This window comes from Sceloporus occidentalis, unplaced genomic scaffold (genome assembly GCF_023333645.1).
Source record: "Sceloporus occidentalis isolate IW3139 unplaced genomic scaffold, rSceOcc1.0.p SCAF_2, whole genome shotgun sequence".
Taxonomy (NCBI): Eukaryota; Metazoa; Chordata; class Lepidosauria; order Squamata; family Phrynosomatidae; genus Sceloporus; species Sceloporus occidentalis.
In genome coordinates this window covers 62468987-62489176 of record NW_028316982.1, presented here as the reverse complement: position 1 = coordinate 62489176, position 20190 = coordinate 62468987, and the positions used below count along the sequence as shown (strand labels likewise).

General features: G+C 44.8%; 1 protein-coding gene across 2 annotated transcripts in view; it reads right to left on the bottom strand.

Moving 5' to 3' along the window:
* Nucleotides 1–489: 489 nt before the first annotated feature.
* Nucleotides 490–20190, bottom strand: part of SUFU (SUFU negative regulator of hedgehog signaling) — a 96552-nt gene continuing 76851 nt past the window's right edge. For both annotated transcript variants that reach the window (XM_089509755.1, XM_089509756.1), the window contains exons 11-13: nt 12440–12508; nt 6462–9843; nt 490–5179 (exon numbers count right to left, since the gene is read on the bottom strand). In XM_089509755.1, the coding sequence (XP_089365881.1) occupies nt 9754–9843; nt 12440–12508 (159 nt within the window). In that variant the 3' untranslated portion in view covers nt 490–5179; nt 6462–9753. The remainder of the gene's footprint in view (nt 5180–6461; nt 9844–12439; nt 12509–20190) is intronic.

The window sequence follows — 20190 nt, the reverse complement described above, 5'->3', positions numbered from 1 at the left end:
ATGGTCTACAACCCCCCTCCCATGACACCACTGCTCTACAAGATGGGCAAAAGTCATGGATGGTTGTTGTTGTTTTTTTGTTAAAGTGTAACATGAACCTTAGATCAGAGAATAAGATCCCACCTACTGGATTGTGTATCCACACCTATCCAAACATAACAAGCATGCAAATAGCAACATATAACATCAAACCATGGTATGATTAAAGTGATGAAGAGGGGTGAGCACCTAGTACTTCATAAAAGGGATACTAAGCGCAAGTCTTTTCCTGAGGCAAACCACACTGTGGAAAAGGACACAAACCACATTAGAGGGCTGTTGATAAGAAAATGCTGAGGCCTATGCTCATCTTCTGAGTGCACACAAATGGTCCTCAGACCTGGATATAGATTTCAAAGAATGGCTGGACCAGGAAAGTTAAACATGAAAGAGAGAATAAAGCCTAATTTATCAGCTCTGCAATCACTTAATAAATGCACACACAAGACACAAGTATGCAAACAAGTTTAATGTACTTTGAATACACAGGAGAGAAACAAAGCTTCGTGATTCACAAAAATATTACAAAAAGCAATTTTGTGCAGGTGAGCACACCAGCACTGTGATATTGTAAGAATATACATTAGAAACTAATATAAAATATTTTAAAAACCTCTGCTAGTTTAGGTTTCCATTGTTTTTTGGTAGAAAAAAGGTATACTACAAAGTACTGAAAATCTCACTGCAGGAACGGCAAACCATTTCGAGACACCTTCTGCAGTGTCCTTGCCATTTTTGTAGAAAAACACACACACACACTTACACACAGATGAACTACAAAAAGGTTCATCTCAGCTGAAGCTTGTCAAAGGAGCGTCAGCAGTCATTATTAAAGACTGAGCAGGTCCAAAACAAAACAATAATTTTCAACATTTTCTATCCCTAAAACCATCCAAAATATAGAAGTACAGGAAAAATCCACAAGCATTCAACCCCTTTAAAAAAAGTAAAGGAAGCAAACCTACACCTCTTCTTCAATAGCAAATTCATGTTTGGTTGTAGATTAAACAGTTTCCAGGAAGAAAAGTGATGCTTCTTCCATGTGGAGTGTGACACTATTTCCATTTATTCCTTTAAAAATCACATTTGACTTTTTCAGGGGCAATGACATTCAGATCTACTAGAACTGAACATCAGTTCTATGCTTTTAAAATATCTTCCAAGGGTCCACTAAATGGAGGAATCCTACAAACAGGAGAAAAGTCATGAAGTTCCTAGCTTTTTGGTGTCCTCCCACCCCTTCCACAACAACATTTTTACACTATTAAATTGTAAATTGCAGCTCCAGGAGAGCCAGGCCTCAGACTGTGTAGTTCATCAGCAATCAGAGCACAGGATCTTTTGAATTAACTCACTGGTTTTATCACTTTAATAGGTTTCGCTTTCCCTAAGGTAGATTTTTATTTGGAATTGAGATTCTGTTCAGTGTCATTGAAAGGGAAGCTAGTGAAAGGGAAACTGGTGAAAGGGATATTCAGCTTAAACCTGAGCCACTCAGCCTTGTGACACTCCTGTGTTTCCCCAGAATATTAACCAGGGCTGAGCTGTGGCCATCTTTGCATTCTGCAGGGCTCACACTATTATAACATACAGTATGAACAGGGCTCATACACAGTCATTATCCCCTCTGTCCATTATGTAGAAGACCTGTGATGAATGCAGACTTTTGCTATCAGGACCACAGGGAAGAAAACAAGAGTAGCCATGTTGATTTCCACCCTCGCTTGGAAACAAGTGAAACATCAGACAGAGGTGGGTGGAGAGCCGAGAAGGAGAGAAAGAGAGAAGTGTTTGTAAAACCAGAACAGCCAGCTGGCAACAAAATTCTTGTTTGAGCTTTTAAACAAATTAGCTTTCTGAAATTAAAATGAATTTGATGGAGCTTTTTAAGCATTTGCCCCACACACCAGCATTTATCTGCTCTCTGAGATTCACATTTCAGCAGTGTGAATCTAAAAGCAGGTAAATGGAGAGAGCTCCTCAGCGCCCCCCCCCCCCCATACTAACCAAACCACCTTATTAGCTGACTGGCTTAAAGGAGGAAAGGCACACCTTTATGACAGCCTTGGAATGATACTACAAAGCTAATGTACCACTTATTATGACTTTATGCTCTGTAAGCCATTTGAGAAGGGGAAAAAAGAAAAAGAAAAAGAACGTATATGAAATGAAAAAGCAGCAAAGTGCCTAATGCCCATAGGTTAATTGCCTGAGAGGCAGGTCAGCCTACAGATCCTTTTAAAACTCACATCAGCTACATGCTCATTTTCTTTTTGATGTTTTGAATGCCCAGCAAAGGAGGATTTGAAAAAAACAGAATAGAGATGGAAAAGGAAACCATCTAGTAACACAGTACTGCCAAAATATGAATATGAAACATTTCACTATAAATTGCCATGGTGGTAGTGCTAGGGAGCAACATTAAACATTAACACATATTTTGCTTTAAGCCATTAAAACACTTCTGCAAATACGTTTACTCCTTAAACCTTCCTTCCTTTGCTTTTATGTATATAGATCATGTGTAAATGATTCCCCAACAAAGCAGTTCATGGCTTTCCTCCTACTGCTGGAAAAATGAAGTGTGATGGGATGAAGGGACAAGAATTACAGCACTGCTGGCACCTACTCAGATGTCAAAGCCATGCTTTCATTTGCCATATACGTGCCGTAAAGTTCAAGCTCAGCAAATTGGCCTTGGACTACAATACAAAACAAGCTTCAAAAGCTAACAGTCTGCATACATTTCTGATCTATCACTACTGGACTTAATGGAGAGTGTAGGGTTGCCAGGCTGGATGCAGGATGGGACTCCTCTAACTTTAATCTTTAAAAGATCTTTGGGCAGGACAAGGTATTATGAAGCTCTGTCAAAAGGGACATAGGTAGCTACCCTCCTTCATTTTCCAGTGCCAACTTGCAGCTGCAGCTATCCCTCCTCAACGTGGCTACTGTGTTGGCAGAGGCAGAGGAATAGGGTGTAGAAACCAGTAAGAAAAATAGAGCTGGGTGCTCCTCTGCACTCTTTCTACTGGAGAGACAACATCCATGTTGAGAAGGGACTGCAGCAGCCAAAAGTGAGGTGTGAAAGGTGAGAGAGGACAGGTGCCTTCATCTCACTTTACAGAACTTCACAACACTCCATCCTACTTCAATACTTGCAAAGGATTAAAATTACAGGTGTACAATCCCAGATCCAATCTGGCTGCCCTAAGAGAGGCCAAATTCCGCTCTACACATCAGGAAGAAATACATGGGGCAAGCATGGTATCCCAGGTGTGAAGATGTGCATAAAAACGGGGGCCACCACGTTTTCTTTTTGCCCCCTTGGGGACTAAACTCCATCGTTGCTGTTCTCCAGAGGCACATAACTGCCTTGGCCAGGAACACTGACTTTCTGCCAATTTAGCCCCTTTCCACTGTTTTTGTTGGGCTGTCCACCTTTTGGGACAGGGGTTATATTTACAGAACTGCTTGTTGTTACATTTAAGTAAGTGAAGAACTTTATGATCCTTTACTATTCTTAAAAGTAACACAACTGTTTATTTCAAAGCTGAAAAACTACAGGACACAGAGGATGTTTTGTGATTATTACCAATATCTAGCTAATTATGACTATGGAGACCCCTTTTTGCTTCAAACTGACAAAATTTGTTCTTTGTCCTCCAACTGAATCCTCAGTCCTCTAACAGAATCCAACTCCTGTGGGAGCAGTGTGGTGAACCAAACTTGGAAGAATGGAGTGGTCCCTGTTTTTGTAAAGAGTCTACGAATATTAGTGCAGTCGGCCCTCTGTATGCACGGATTCTTTATCCATGGATTCAGCATTAATGATTTGAAAATATTTTTAAAATATATGTATTCCATAAAGCAAACTTGGATTTTGTCATTTCATATAAGGGACATCATTTTACTATGCCACTGTATTTCATGGGACTTGAGTATGCACGGATTATGGTAATCATGGAGGAGTCTTGGAACCAAACCACAGTGGATACCAAGGGCTCACTGTACTATGGACAGAAAGACATGAGGGAGTTAATCTTTCTATTATTAAAATCTCTATGTTTATGGGTTTCAGCTCCTGAGCAGAACATCAGGTTGACATAGACATTTACAGCACAATCAAGTGCCCGTTCTCTTACTATAGCATGCACTGAACTTGAGCAGAATTTTTTCTCCTACTGTTTGTTGTACCTAGCCTTGTCTTCACATTTAGACAGCAAAACCTTTGGAATGGTCCTTTTGTTATCATTTGGTCTAATGGCTAGGCTAGTACTATTCTGGCAAATGGCTGGCACCACAGCTGCACAGAAAGTTAATAATTGTTGCAGCAACCCAGAAAGGGTGTTTACAACTCCAGGTGCTTCAGGGATTAAGCAGCAGGTGCAAACCAACTGAAAAGCAGCCACAGCTCCAATTTCCTGTAAACTATTTCACTAACAAGCAGAGAGCAAGAGTGCAAGGCGAACCCTTCCTGTCTCATCTTGCTGGGGTGGGGGAAATGGTCAGCATGATTGGCCATACATAGTATGTTTGCCCATGAAAATTGACTCATCTACAGTAAAGTTGCACAGGCCAAGCCCAATTCCATTAAGCCCTCTAGAGAGCTGACAAGAACTTTCAGCAGTAACTGCCATAAACTGTTACTGATTAAACAAATATACATCTAGCAAGTTACCTTTGATTTACCATGGCAGTAATTTGTGGATAGTTCCAGGGAGATATGAATGCTGAATGGTTTTCTCAAGTAATATGAAACATGTTATTTTAACTTTAAATAAATAGGGAATGTAGGCCATGTTTTCCCCTCCAAAGGAATGTGCATGCAGGACAAAACATTGATTCTAATTCATAGACCCTTTCTGAACCCACTAGGGTTTTAAAATTCCAGGTTAGCATGTTGTACCATGAAGTACAAGATTTCCAAGATGAACTTTAGATACCCTTAAAAAAAAAGCCATGTTAGTCTGTTACCACATGAAAAGGAGAAAAGGCAGAGGGGGAGGACTTTAACAGTATCTTTAAAAATACTTTGGTCTGTTTTAGCATGAACTAAAATATCCATGAAATATCCACAAAATTATCCAGAAAAGCTCATGCTAAAATAGATCAGCTATGCTTAAAGATGCTACTAGGCCTAGGGTTGCCATATCCCGCCCCCCGGCGGGACAATCCCGGTTTGGGCGGTGCCATCCCGGTCCCGGTCCGGTTTGGCGCCCAAACCGGGACGGCCCCGCCCACCGCGGCCACCTCCGCCGCCGCCGCGGCTCCAAGGCCTTTCTGAGGCCTGGGAGTCGGGACGGAAAAGGAGGGCAGCGAGGCCTGAGGCGGAGGAGGCTGCAGGGAGGCGGCGCCTCTTGGGCGCAGCCGCGCCAACCTCCCCGCCTCCCTGCAGCCTCCTCCCTCCTTCCTGGCCTCCGCGGGGGCCAAGAAGGAGGCGAGGCCGGGGCGATCGCCGCCGGCCTCCTCGCCTCCTTCCTGGTCCCTGCGGGGGCCAAGAAGGAGGCGAGGATCGGGGCGATCGCCGCCGGCCTCCTCGCCTCCTTCCTGGTCCCTGCGGGGGCCAAGAAGGAGGCGAGGCCGGGGCGATCGCCGCCGGCCTCCTCGCCTCCTTCCTGGTCCCTGCGGGGGCCAAGAAGGAGGCGAGGATCGGGGCGATCGCCGCCGGCCTCCTCGCCTCCTTCCTGGTCCCTGCGGGGGCCAAGAAGGAGGCGAGGATCGGGGCGATCGCCGCCGGCCTCCTCGCCTCCTTCCTGGTCCCTGCGGGGGCCAAGAAGGAGGCGAGGATCGGGGCGATCGCCGCCGGCCTCCTCGCCTCCTTCCTGGTCCCTGCGGGGGCCAAGAAGGAGGCGAGGATCGGGGCGATCGCCGCCGGCCTCCTCGCCTCCTTCATGGCCTCCGCGGGGGCCATGAAGGAGGCGAGGCCGGGGCGATCGCCGCCGGCCTCCTCGCCTCCTTCCTGGTCCCTGCGGGGGCCAAGAAGGAGGCGAGGATCGGGGCGATCGCCGCCGGCCTCCTCGCCTCCTTCATGGCCTCCGCGGGGGCCATGAAGGAGGCGAGGCCGGGGCGATCGCCGCCGGCCTCCTCGCCTCCTTCCTGGTCCCTGCGGGGGCCAAGAAGGAGGCGAGGATCGGGGCGATCGCCGCCGGCCTCCTCGCCTCCTTCCTGGTCCCTGAGGGTCCCAGGAACGAGGCGAGGCCCCGATCCTGGCCTCCGATCGTGGCGGGGCCCAGGCGGGGAGGGAAAGCCTCCTTAAGTGGAGGCTTTCCCTTGCCGCTTGGCCTCCGCTGCGATCGCAGTAAAATGTAGGACAGAATTTTCAAATGTAGGACACACTTTTTGTGTGTCCTACATTTGAAAATTTTGTCCTACATTTTTCCCGGTTTCGAGGTCCGGCACTATGGCAACCCTAACTAGGCCCCTCATTTCCCTGTGGCTACCTGATGTGTGGGACCAGCAATTATTTTTTTCAACAAGCCAGGAGCTGACACTAAATTTGTGCCCATTGGGTACAATTGTTTCTTTATTTTACGGAAACATGTCAGGGACCAGCAGCCAATGACTCAGGGACTGACACTTGTGTAGGGACCATCATTTTGAGCAGCACTACACTAGTTAGTTCAGGTTTTGGAAATTCCTCCTAAGTACTCACATGACTAAACGTAACGGGTCAATATGGTAACACATTCCTTCTAATATCTAATACAATATCCTCCTGAATACTAGTTCCTGGAGAATATGAGTGGAAATGTGCTATTGTCCTGCATCTAGTTTGTGACTCTGGGAACAGAATGCTAGATTTGAAATGCCTTTGGCTTAATCCAGCAGAGAGCTCTCACATTCTTATGGAATACTCAGACATTGGTTTTAGACATCTGGGGCAAAAAGCCTTAACTTCATCTACTTCCTGGTATGATAAACTTCTATGCACATCTATCATGACTGTGTTACAGTCTATAGCACAACAGTGAAGACACAGGTATACCACCTTAGCTGCTGCTTGAAAGCTCGGGCCACTTAGGATACTTTTTGTGAGAGAAAAAATACAAGATATCTAGCAGCAGCAACTGAATAATATACCATGTGAATTCTAAAATGTTTTTCTCATGAAGAAATACTTCTTGTGTTCTTTGTTGATATTACTTGTTAGTCAATTCTGTTTACATCAGCACACACATGTGGATTGTGTTTTTGACAGTACAAAGAACTACACAAATGTTTTCAACTATGCTAGTGACTCCCCAAGCCTTTTTGCTTTCTGACCCATATACAACAGAATAGAGCTATATGCTATCCCCAGATCATAACATGAATAGTGAGACTCCAAAGATTTTACAGGAACTGTACTCAATACAAAACATTTCCTTTGAGTTGGGGATGAATTTTCACACCTGTCCCCCTGATGGGCCAGCCTGATGGCAAACATAAAGCCAAAGTAAAACCACAAGTAACTTCCAGTTTTGCTTTACTTTTATTTTTGTTCAATTTTTGTCTTGCAAAAAAGTTCTGCATGTGGATGTATGCTTGTGGTGATTTGGACAATTTTCAAGTGATTTTTGTTTTTACATGAAAAAATTAAATGGGGAAGGGGGTCTTCCAGACATTTTTAGGTATCCTAGAGGCTACAAAAAAGGGTTGGGCCATATGGGATCCACAGGCTGAGCTTACATCACACACATTGGCTATATCATGCCCCCCTCCACAAAAAATCTATCTCTGTATTCAAAGCATCATCACATGTTTGCTCATTATAGAAGTATGTATGGCAATTATGGAGAACCTTCATGGAAATGATTACATTTTTATTTTAATCAACAAGAATGTGATCCAGATTTTAAGTTTCAAATAAGGACAGCAGAACATGTGAAGTTTGGAATGAACTTGCCTATTTTAAAAAAAAAAAGGTATCAGAAGTCCTGCCATCTTGCTCATAACTATGGATCTGGAAGACCAATGCTGGAAAAAAATCTTTTTCTGCATGATTCCCCTCACCTTTTATAATGTTTCTTGAGAAAATAAAATCAAACTTGATTTGCCAAGAAGACATGGTATTTAGAATGTCAATGTGGCTGAAGAAGAATGTCTTTATGGACAAGGAGGGAAGAGAATAAATATGCTTCCTTCACAAATGAATATTTATACAGAAGTTAGTTTCAAGATGTAGATTTCTGCTTTAGCAGTGATCAATTTCATTTTTTGGTGAGCTAGGGAGATGCCATTTCTTTCCTGTCCTTAGAAGTTAGTCCAACCAACTATAGCACAATGTCACAATTTGTAAGAAATGTAGTATACTTTTCACAAAATTAGGCTGTAAATCTTGATCTTCCATTTGCAGAACTACATAGCGCATAATTTCCAAGGCACTGTGAAATGGGCTGACTCAGTATCTATTAGAATAAATTCAAGACCTTCCTCAAACATAAATAAAAAGTCTAAATATGACTCCAAGCAGCAATGTGGAAAGATGAATTTTCTAAGCTGATTTAAAGACAGGACAACAGGTATCTCTCAGCTCATGAACCACTTCCTATTGAGTTCTCTGCAATCTGAAACAAGGAAGTTTGGCAAAAAGGCTGCAAGAAAGAGGCAGTATCAGGAATTTTAACAAAAAGAGGTGATTCTACCTAGATAGAAAATAAGTCAAACAAACCACCAACCAATTCAGTAGTTTCCTGCATCCAAGGAGAATACCCTTTAATTCTTATTTGCTCTCTTACTTGCCCCTTTTACTAGACATCAAGCAAGAGGTTGTTTATGTTGAGCTTATCACTGAAGATGCCTGGGTTGTTTTGGTCTATTGCCTCAAGACAGAGTGAGAGAGAATTTTAAAGCTGCAATCTAAATCACACTATCTGGCTAGTAAAACCCACTGGATTCATTCCTTTCAAGTAAATATCCACATACTTGGGTTCCAAGGAACTTCTGTTTTAGGGCTGTACTATTCCCAAATAGAATCAAAGTTGTATGTTCTGTACTTTCTCTCTTCATTGGGGACATTAAGTGAGATGTCCTTTTAAACAGCATGTAATCAGGCTTCAGAATTCCAGTCCTAACATCTAAAATGACAGTCAAGGTACTTGCATTATCTGGGCTGGAAGGTCAAGAGACTATTCTGATGTGCCTAGAGCCAATGAGACTATAATTCCCCTGCAAATTCGTCTCTCATAAGTGATCATCATGCCTTCAGTTTAAATGTGCATGTGTGTACCTGGGTGGTGGTGGTGATCATAGCCTTTCCAGTAGAAAGGGGAGTTACAATGGTGAAGCTTGGATAACAAAAGAATTTTGAAGTTATAGAAAACACATCTAATTAGTAGATTATGTGTTTACACCTGAAAAATGTGTGATTAAAAAAAGGCAGACAAGACACATAAATCCTGATCTAAAGCAGCAGGGAGTTCTGGAGCCAGTTAAAATAGGGCAAGAATTCTTACAACTACTATTCATAGTTAATTACTTCTCTTTGTCTCACTCTCACACTCATTCTTATTCAGGGTATTCAGAGTTCAGCCAAGATGCAAAAGGAGAAAGCCAGGTACACCCAGAAGAGTTCAGTTCTGGCTGGACTACTGTTAGGTAACTCCTCCTCTGCTTGCAGTGGTTATGCAGCAACATTTCTCATTTCCAGGAAGAGCTTTCACTGTACTAAATTATCCCATGAGTCACTGGGCAGCATAAAGTTAAGTTGTTGCTTGCCTGTGTCAGTTGACTTTAATGGAGTGGGTTGTCAAATACAGCGTCAGGCAAGATGGAGACTTTCAGTTTCTTTTCAGGCCAACTATATTCCTTTGGAAGTTTGAACTGAAAGACAAAGAAATTATTATTTAATATACCATACTACAGTCTGGAACCTGCAAACAAGCAAACAAATACCAATACCATTAAGAGACGATAAGAGGAAAGATCTCAAACTAGCAGGCAAATAAAGGGGTTTTTGTCAATGGGACAAGATTATGATATAACCAAGTATTTTTCCTGTTTTCACCACTCACCTGAGCATTACATTCCATGTTATTCATCAAGCCTTCTCAAATTATTTTTGCTGGCTTATAAAAAATTTAACAAATTAATTTGTTAAAGTCTGAGTGGGAGTTAGACTAAGTTATTTGCACTTCATTCCACTGAAATCGACAGTCAACTTGAGGACTGGAAGATAGCCCGTGCACCATCAATGGCCTGTTACAGACAGGCCAAAATAAAGCTGCTTTGAGTCACTTTGGAGGTATGGTATTTCAATGATGCATGCGTCCTAGGAGTCCAAAAGCCGCACCAAAGCCACGCTCCGGTCCTAAGGACTGGAGTGCAGCTTTGGTGTGGCTTTTGGACTCTTAGGACTCATGCATCACTGAAATACCATACCTCCAAAGTGACTCGAAGCAGCTTTATTTTGGCCTGTCTGTAACAGGCCAATGTTCTTTCCCCCCCCCTTTTTTTTTTTAAAGGAGATGATCCAAGAGTAAGCCAAGAAATTACAGGCCACTTAAGCTTAATATCTGGGCAATCAAAACTATCAAGGCATTGGAACACCTTCCCTAAGAGAAAAGGTAAAGTGTTCTGATTATTTAGGAAAAGGTGGCTAAGAGAACACATAACAACCATTCATAAAATTATTAATGGTGCAGAGACAGTGAACAGTGAGATCTTTCTGTCTCGTGTAACGTTAAAACTCAGGGCCACCTCATGAAACTGAAGGGCTGTAGATTCAGGCTACAGACAAGAAAACACTTTTTTCATTGAACCACACAGAACTAATTTATGGGATTTCCTGCTGCAATATGTGGCAATGACCTTTGATTAGAGGATGCTAAAAAACTTTAAAATTAACTGAGAGATTATAAGAATTCCGAGATTATTAGTTAATATGAAAACTACTACTAAAACATCCATGTCTTCTAATTCAGAAAACACACAATGTTAGCAATAAATTAATTGTACAGTGATAGTAAAAAGATGATTTTTGGCAGTAGGAGTGCTGAAGGCTATTATATAAAGATTGCCTAAAGTTAACAGGAACTGTAACAACCAGAATTATACCTTTGCACAGCATGGATGAACAGTAGGGGCATAATCTAATGGGACACACATGAGAAACCATTAGTACTGTACAGTGGACCCTCCTTATCCGCAGATTTGCCATCCATGGATCTGAGCATCTGCAGATGGCAAGCCTACATCGTCCTAAATGGCGGCGCACATGCAGCCATGCCAACATTGGGAAAAATTGGATTACCTCCTTCCATCTTCCTTCCTTCCATCCATCCTTCCCTCCTTTTTTCCTTCCTTCCTCTAGCCCCGGGCCTGGCGCTGGCTCCCTCCAGCTAGTGGGCCTCTGCCCTCCAAGTCAAGTTGAAGCACCATCAGTAGGCCAGAGGGAGCCAGAGTCAGGCCTGGGACCTGGGTCACAAAGCCTGGAGGCTCCATCCCACGTGCTGGGCCTGGGGTTCCGAGGCTAAAACCCCGTCTCCAGCTCCTTCCAGCTGATGGGGGTCCAGACTTTGCCCCCGGAGCCAAGGAAGGAAAGACAAAAAGAAAGGAAGAACAGTTGAGGAGGAGGGAGGGAGGAAGAAAGGAGGAGGGGGAGAGAGGAAGGATGGAAGAGGGAGGGAGGTGGGACTTTGATCCCATTAATCCTAATGGTAGTGCGGCCGTGCCGTCATTAGGAAAGATGAGACTTGAGCATCATGGATTTTGGTATTCATGGGGGTATCCAGAATGGATCCCCTGCAGATACCGAAGGCCCACTGTAGTCCTACAGAGTAGTTATATAGTTGATTGAACCTGTTACCATAATACAAGACTGCCCAAAGTAGGAACAGTTACAGAAAGTTTTTAGAGAAAGTTACAGAAAATGCAACCATAATAGTTAAGAGTTTATATCTACAGTGCACCCGTGCATACGCCGGCGCACCATTCAGCTTACATTGAAACAGCGTTGTAATAAAATGAATGGCGCGTAACGATTACGAGCCCCACTGTATTCAATGGGGCTTGAGCATGTGCGCCGGGGCTTGAGTCTCAGAACCCCAGGTCCAGAACGGATCCCCCACGTAAGGTAAGGGTCCCCCACGTAAGGTAATGGTACATTCAGCAGGACATTAGAGACAGTAACATTAAAGAAAATTCACTAGATTGTGGCTAATAGTGAGTGCCTAGAGTGATGAATTTTCTTCTGAAGAAGAAGATTCAATCTTTGCCAAATCCAGCTATTGTGGTCATATAATCCTGGGGTAGCTATTCTTCCCCAAATGAGGAACTTCTAGGGACTAGACACTAACAGCAAATAAAACTTATGCCCTGAATTTAGAGCCAGGAAACCGAGCCATACCAACAACATGAACAAGTCAAGTTGCTGAATGTAGAAAGCATCCCTGTGAGCATTAGAGTTAAGCTGATTTACCTCCTCTGGGGAATTCAGGTCTTCTAAGTCTTCCAGCATTCTTTCCACAAACTCTTCAGTCAGCAGGATCTGCAAAGGGAGAGACAGTAGTTTTATTATTTTACGCTTCAAGCTTCAGCTAATTGCCAAGCAACAGACTCCTTTACTAGTGCACAGAGAAGAAACTGTACTGTGTTGTTCATCCAGCAATTCACAAAGGCCTTGGAGGTCGATTTGCTTCCCCCCGTAATTCATACAAAAATGCTGCAATTATTATGGAATCCAGTTGTATCATCAATTATTTTCATTGTGTCAAAAACTAAAGGCTTTGATTCAGAGGGGAAGAAAAGGTAAGCGATGGGAAGACAGATCAAATTATCTGAAAAAGCAGGCAATAGGAGAAAAGATGGGCTTTTCATACGACATACCAAAGGCTAGCCCTAGGCCTCAATAAACAGATAGGAATAAGGGAAGCTGCTACTATGAGCTTGAAAACATCATCCCTGGCAAATGGGTCAAACAATCTAACCTTTGTAAAACTTCTTCTCTAAACCATATCCACTGTACCAGCACACATTCTACTACCAGTGGGAATTCAGAGAAAAAGGATTTAGTAATATCTGTCCCAAGCTCAGATCAAGTTTCTTCTGCAAGGGTCAGATTAACCAAATATACAAGAGTATTTAGGCAAAACAACCTCCATGCCTTTACTGCCAAGAGCCATCTCATGACCCCCTTGGAAACATTTAAAAAGAGACTTAAAACGGTACTCTTTTGTCGCCCCCTTTTGCCTCCACGCCGGACCACCGCCGTCGCTGCCGCTGCCAGGACTGCGCCTTTTGCCGGGTGGCCTCCTCCCGGGGTGTCGGAGGTGCGCATCTGCGCACCGCCCCAGGAGTGCCACCCACGGACTAAGGAGCACCCCAGTGGGACTCCTTTTGGACCTTGCAGTCACTGGCCTTGGCGTTTGGCGGCCAGTTTTGGTGCGTGGGGCCTTTAAGGACCATCTGGGGGGAAGCTAGGGAGGAGCCCCGCCAGGTGAGAGCGGCGGGGATAAAGCCGGGACACCGGGCCCTTCCTGGCACGCCCCCTTTTGCCTCCACGCCGGACCACCGCCGTCGCTGCCGCTGCCAGGACTGCGCCTTTTGCCGGGTGGCCTCCTCCCGGGGTGTCGGAGGTGCGCATCTGCGCACCGCCCCGGGAGTGCCACCCACGGACTAAGGAGCACCGCTGCTGCGTACCTGCGCAGTTGCGCAGATTTTATTGGCGCGGGAGGCTTGGATTGGCCCTGGGAGTAGAGGATGCCTGTAGTGGCTAACCTCTACTCCTCCAGTAGCCATAGAAGGGTGGGGGGAGGATAGGGATGCGGGGGATGCCTGGGCCGGGGATAACATCTTGGGGGGCGGAGCTCCAATTGAGGTTGTGTGGGGCAGGGGGAGGTATGGCGGTGGGAGAAGGGACTTGCGTTCCAGGGGAAGGCGTGATAGATGCATCATATCTATCTCGCCTTCCTGTCCCCCTCCCAACCTGAAGGACCTGAGGTTCTCTCCAACCGTGCCACAAACCCTGTCGCTGCTCCTGTGCAATGCCAGGTCGCTTAACAACAAGACCCACATTCTCCATGATCTGTTGGAGGACTCTAAGTGTGACCTGGCTTGCATTACCGAGACCTGGCTGGGGCCTGAAGGGGACGCTGTGTGGGCTCAGGCCCTGCCGGTTGGGTACTCGGTGAAGGACCAGCGCAGGTTAGGTGGGCGGGGGGGGGGGAGTGGCCTTGGTACATAGGAACACCGTGTCCCTCTCCAGGAACCACATCCGACAGACCTCCTATATCGAGTGTATTTACCTGACCCTAAAGGCTAGGGACAGTCTAGGGATTCTGTTAGTGTATCGGCCACCCCGTGCATTAGCGGACTCCCTTAACGAGCTGACACAGCTGATCGCTGAGCTGATGTTGGAGACACCCAGGCTTCTTGTCCTGGGTGACTTCAACATCTCCCTCACGGCCAGCTATATTCCATCCGGTGCGGCTCGGGAATTCATGGAGACCATGGCGGCCATGGGCCTGTCCCAGCTGATACAGGGTCCTACGCATTGTGCGGGTAATGCCCTCGATTTGGTCTTCTGTTCGGAGGCGGAGAATCCGTGGGTGGAAATAGTTAATGTTTCCCCCCTGTCATGGACGGATCATTTCCTGGTAGAGGTGAAACTCAAGGCCTCTACCCAGATCCCCCCCGGGGGTGGTGGACCTGTTAGGATGGTCCACCCTCGAAGGCTGATGGAACCTGAGAGGTTCCAAGAAGCCTTAGAGGGGCTCACGGTTGGAAATGACGGCGACTCTGTTGATGCCCTCACCGGTATTTGGAATACCGGTCTTTCTAGGGCTATACACAGGATCGCTCCCAAGCGCCCTCTCAGGCCCGCTTCCAAGCGTAAGCCCTGGTATACAGAAGATCTCCGGGCAAGGAAGCGAGTTCTGCGACGGCTAGAGTACCGTTGGCGCAAACACCTTCGCTTACACGACAAGACTCTCCTAGACCAACTGTTAAAGGACTATGGAGAGGCAATACGAGCAACAAAGAATTCGTTCTATGGTGCTCGTATTGCGTCCGCTGAGTCGCGTCCGGCAGAGTTGTTCAGGGTGGTCAGGGAGCTAACTCAGCTCCCTCCCACCCTGAACCAGATCCTTGATCCTTCTAAGGCCTGCTGCGACTTGTTTAACGACTTTTTTGCGGATAAAACTTCTCGTATAAGCGAAAGTCTGAACGCCGACATTATAGCAGAACCTGGGGTAGAAGTGTCCAGAGCCTCCGTGGACTATGTTAAACTGGATCAGTTTGAGTTGGTGAGTACCGAGGATGTGGACAAGATCCTTGGAAGTGTTCGGAAAACGACCTGCTCTCTTGATCCCTGTCCCTCGTGGTTAGCGGCCCAGGGGGGACCGGTGGTAACATTATTGTTACGCCGGATAATTAATTCATCTTTGAGGGATGGGCTATTTCCATCGGATCTTAAATTGGCCATTGTAAAACCGATCCTAAAAAAACCCTCCCTCGACCCCCTGGTACATAATAATTATCGGCCTGTCTCGCTGCTACCATTTTTGGGAAAGGTGATCGAGAGGGCGGTTGCTATCCAGCTTCAGGCGGTCTTGGATGAAACGGATTATCTGGACCCATTTCAAACTGGCTTCCGGGCGGGTTACGGGGTTGAGACGGCCATGGTCGCCTTGGTCGATGATCTCCGTCTGGGCATCGACAGGGGAAGCGTGTCCCTGCTGGTGCTTTTGGACATCTCAGCGGCTTTCGATACCATAGACCATGGTATCCTTCTGGGACGCCTGGCAGAGGTGGGGATCGGGGGCACTGCGCTCCAGTGGTTCCGCTCCTACCTCTCCGGGAGGTCCCAGATGGTGCAGCTGGGAGACGTGTGCTCCGACGAGAGGCCCCTTAAAACCGGGGTCCCTCAAGGGGCCATTTTGTCTCCCATGCTATTTAACATTTACATGAAACCGCTGGGAGAGATCATCCGGAGACATGGGGCGCGGGGTTATCAGTACGCTGATGACACCCAAATCATTTTCTCTATGTCTCCGACTGATGCAGTGACTGGGGATGGCGTCTCTCCTCTCGTGGCCTGTCTAGAGTCAGTAATGGGCTGGATGAGGGAAAACCGACTCAAGCTGAATCCAGAGAAAACGGAGGTACTAGTGATAGGTTCTCCTGGTCCAGGAATGGCGGTGGTTCCACCTGTCCTGAACGGGGTCACGCTCCCTGTGAAGGACTCCGTGCGCAGTCTGGGGGTGCTTCTTGACTCGTCGCTTCACCTGACTGCTCAGGTGAATGCGGCGGTCAAGAGCACCTGTTATCAGCTTCGGCTGATTCGTCAGCTGCGCCCATACCTGGCCCAGAGGGACCTAGAAACTGTTGTACATGCTCTGGTAAATTCGAGATTGGATTTCTGCAACGCACTCTACATGGGGCAACCCTTATACCAAACTCGGAAGCTGCAAATGGTGCAGAACATGGCAGCCCGGCTGGTCACTGGTGCTCCCAGGACCAGCCATATAACACCGGTTTTGAAAGATCTCCATTGGCTGCCCATTCGCTTCCGAGCTCAATATAAGGTGTTGGTAATTACCTACAAAGCCCTAAATGGCTTGGGCCCAGGATACCTAAAGGACCGCCTCTCCCCGTACATTCCGCCTCGCACCCTCAGAACGACTGGGCAGCAGCTACTGAAGGTGCCTGGGGCTAGGTTAGCCTCCACTTCTCGGAGGACGTTCTCCATAGCTGCCCCAGCCCTTTGGAATGCGCTGCCCACAGAGCTCCGCTCGTCTACTACCCTGGCCCAATTTAGGAAGGACCTTAAAACCTTCCTATTCCAACAGGCATTCCCCGAATAAATATCCTGTGGGCCTCCCTCCTCTTTCGTGGCCAAGAGGTTGGGCTATGGGGCTTTTTATTGTTGGTTTATGTGTATTTTATTTTGGTGTGTATTTTTGCTGTTTTTATTGAGTTGTGAGCCGCCCTGATCGGAGGAAGGGCGGCATATAAATAAAAAATTTATTATTATTTATTAAGCTTCCCCCCCCCCCCCCCCGAAGAATGAAGACCAATATCCCTGCTGACAACAATATTCTGCCTTGCCCCTGGATGCTGGATGGTTGATGGATTTTTGTACTGTTGTATTGATGAGTGTTGATGTAATATTTTTTATGTTTTTATAAAAATGTTATATGTATTGATTTTAATAGTCTGTAACCCCGCTTCGATCCACTAGGAGAGGCGGGGAAACACAAATAAATTTATTATTATTATTATTATTATTATTATTAATCCATCTTTTCTTGGTGTGCTTTTAATGTGACTGAAAGTTAGCAATTATCATCCATATCTTTTCCACAGTACTCCCTAAATTCTGTACTGCTTATGCAGTGATGATACGCGAGTACATAGAAATCACATACGCTTGATGAGTCTGATATAAAAAGGTGACATCTATAGCAAACCAACATCAGAGACTACCATTGCTCTAGGCGTCTCATTTAATTTCTTGTGGGACTTAGAAGTTGAAATTGAACAAATTTGTTCTTTGAAAAAAATACAGCTTGAATTAAGTACCATCTTTTCAGAATGTTTAAGAGCTCCTACCATCAAGTCACTGCAGAAGAGCTGTAGATTTATTCCCCTAAGAAAAAGAATTATCTAAAGCAATAGTGGGAAAAGCTTGTGATATACAGAGACCAAGTTAAGTTGTTTCACACACATTCAAAACTCTCATCAAAAAGGAATGCTCTCCTAGGGAAACTTTCAGCTGCGACTAAGACAGCAAACAGACCTTTCAAGTATCAGATGGGATTTGATATAGGGCTTTGGAAACACCACAACATTTCCATAGTTCTGGCAGCATTGTGCAAATAGTTCCCACCCCATCAGCCTGTTGTAACTGGCTTCTCATGCTGGGACATGGTTCTGACTTTGTATGAAGACTGTTTGCAAAACACATACACACAGACACAGAGTAACATTATAAGTATACCTTTAGCAATTGATGAAAGAAATGTCCACGCTTGGATTTTCACACTGAGTATGTTCTTGTCAAAGCAATGAACTTTCACAATGTTCGGATAATTGGATTAGGAGTTGAATGTCCAGACAGACTGACACACATACACACAATGTGTTATATAAAACTTTAGGCGGTATGGCTGGACAGGAAACTGTAAAACATATAGAGGAATGTATGTATCACCCCCAGAATCCCTATGCTCACCCTCCTTGATTTCTCATGTTGATTGGGAAGGTGTGAAGGGGAATTTCTATTCCTGTTTGTCTTGAATGAGCATATATATGCAGTTGGAAACTGTAGATTTAATGGTGGTTTTTATATATTTTTCCTGACTTATTAAAAAAGTGTGTTACATTGTGTTTTATTTGGCAATCTGTCCAGAAAACTTTTGTGATTAGGTAAACCAATAATTAATAAAATAACCTCTGTTTTGATTAAGATTCTTGATTGCACAGAGGCTTCTATTCATGTTCAAGCCCAATACTTAGAGAAACCCCCTGCAAATCTTCCTGCTCAACACAGGATGGTCAAGGACCAAGGGACTTGGGTTTTTGAATTTACTGCAAGTAAAGTAAATTTTATTACTCTGTATCATATTCCCCATTGGTGGCTTTTCCCCTAAACTAAATAGCCACAAACACTTTAGCTTTTCCTTGTAGGAAAATTTTTCCTTGATTATTTATACTTCCTCCTCTCAGCATTTCCCCCAGCTCTACAACATTGTACACAGCTGTGAACAGAAATTGGAATGCCAGGTCTAAACATCACTTCATTAATGTTGACAGAAATGTGGATGTTAATTTATCATTGCTAACATTAAGAGGGTAAAATTCAATTTGTTGCATTATTGCTAGTTACTATACATTATTAATTAAATTATTAGCTTGAATCTGGTTATTAGCTCCAACTAAATTCAACCCATGGAATCAGTGGAAACTTGGCAAGTCAATCCTTGTTTGAGGTCCATCGATTTAGTTGATCTATACTAGTTGGGCCTAACAATTAGATTTAGGCCTTAATTTTTTTTAAAGGGGGGTTGGTTATAAAGAATGGTGTTTCTGATTGTTCCTGCTGCCCCCTACTGGCTAATTTTCTTATTGGTGCCTTCAAAGTGATTTGTCATTTTTAAATTGCCTTCCCCATCCTGGAACCTTCCACATACAATGGACTACAAATACTGCAGTCTGAGCGATGGGTGTGGATGGCAGGATTTGCAGACATCTGGAAACTGCCAGGGTGAGGAAAGCTGTCTTAAAGTTGTGATCAGTCTAGTTTGAACCGATCTTCATTTTTCTCCTTTCCAACACCATCGACATATATGCTGCCCATTCACACTTCAAACACCCTGTTTTTTTGCCCCAGATAGGAAAGATCAATAAAAGAACACATGCTTTTCATGCTAGGACCAAGTGCCCCAAGTTCAGTCCCTGACATTTCCAGTTTCTAACAATCTGTGTGGTCCAACCATCCTCCTTCTCTTGAGACCACCCCCGCAATAAATAACAAGGCAATATCTCTTTATTCATTGTACCACAAGAATAATTAGTGCTGTTAGCTACCAAATTTAGTTACAACGCACATGGGAAGAAGAAATGAGTTAATACATAACATTAGAAAAAACTTCTTGAGAGCAAGAGCAATTCTGCAGTGGAACCAATTGGCTAAATAGGTGATGGGGTTTCCTTCTCTAGACATCTTTTTAAAAGAGTCTAGACAGTTACCTTCTGAAAATAAAATGTTGGTACACATTTTATAACAAGTCATTCTTGGATGGTAGGAGGAGCAATCCATCTCTTTCCAACTTTATGACCTATGAGCATTTATCACAAGCTTTGTGGAGAGGGGAACTAATCAGCATTTACCTAGTTAAATTAAACTAAGAATTTTCAAGCTCTCCCAGTTAACAGCAAGGAGTGCAAGGAGCAGGCAAGAAAGTTTGTTGGGGGGATTGCCAAACCTGAGATCCTGCTATTTTTTCTTTTGCTTACGAACAGGCAACTGAGGACAGTTAATCAAGTTTAGGCTCAATACCATTTAACAGTCTCTCTCAATATCTAACTGAGGATAAGAAACTATTGCTTTGTTTTGCTTGAACAAACACTGGGAGATGATGGAGGCTGTTTTGTACTCACAAATCCTGACAAAGCCATAAACTGCTAAATGCTCATCTTTGGACATCCTTACTGGAACAAGGCTGTTGT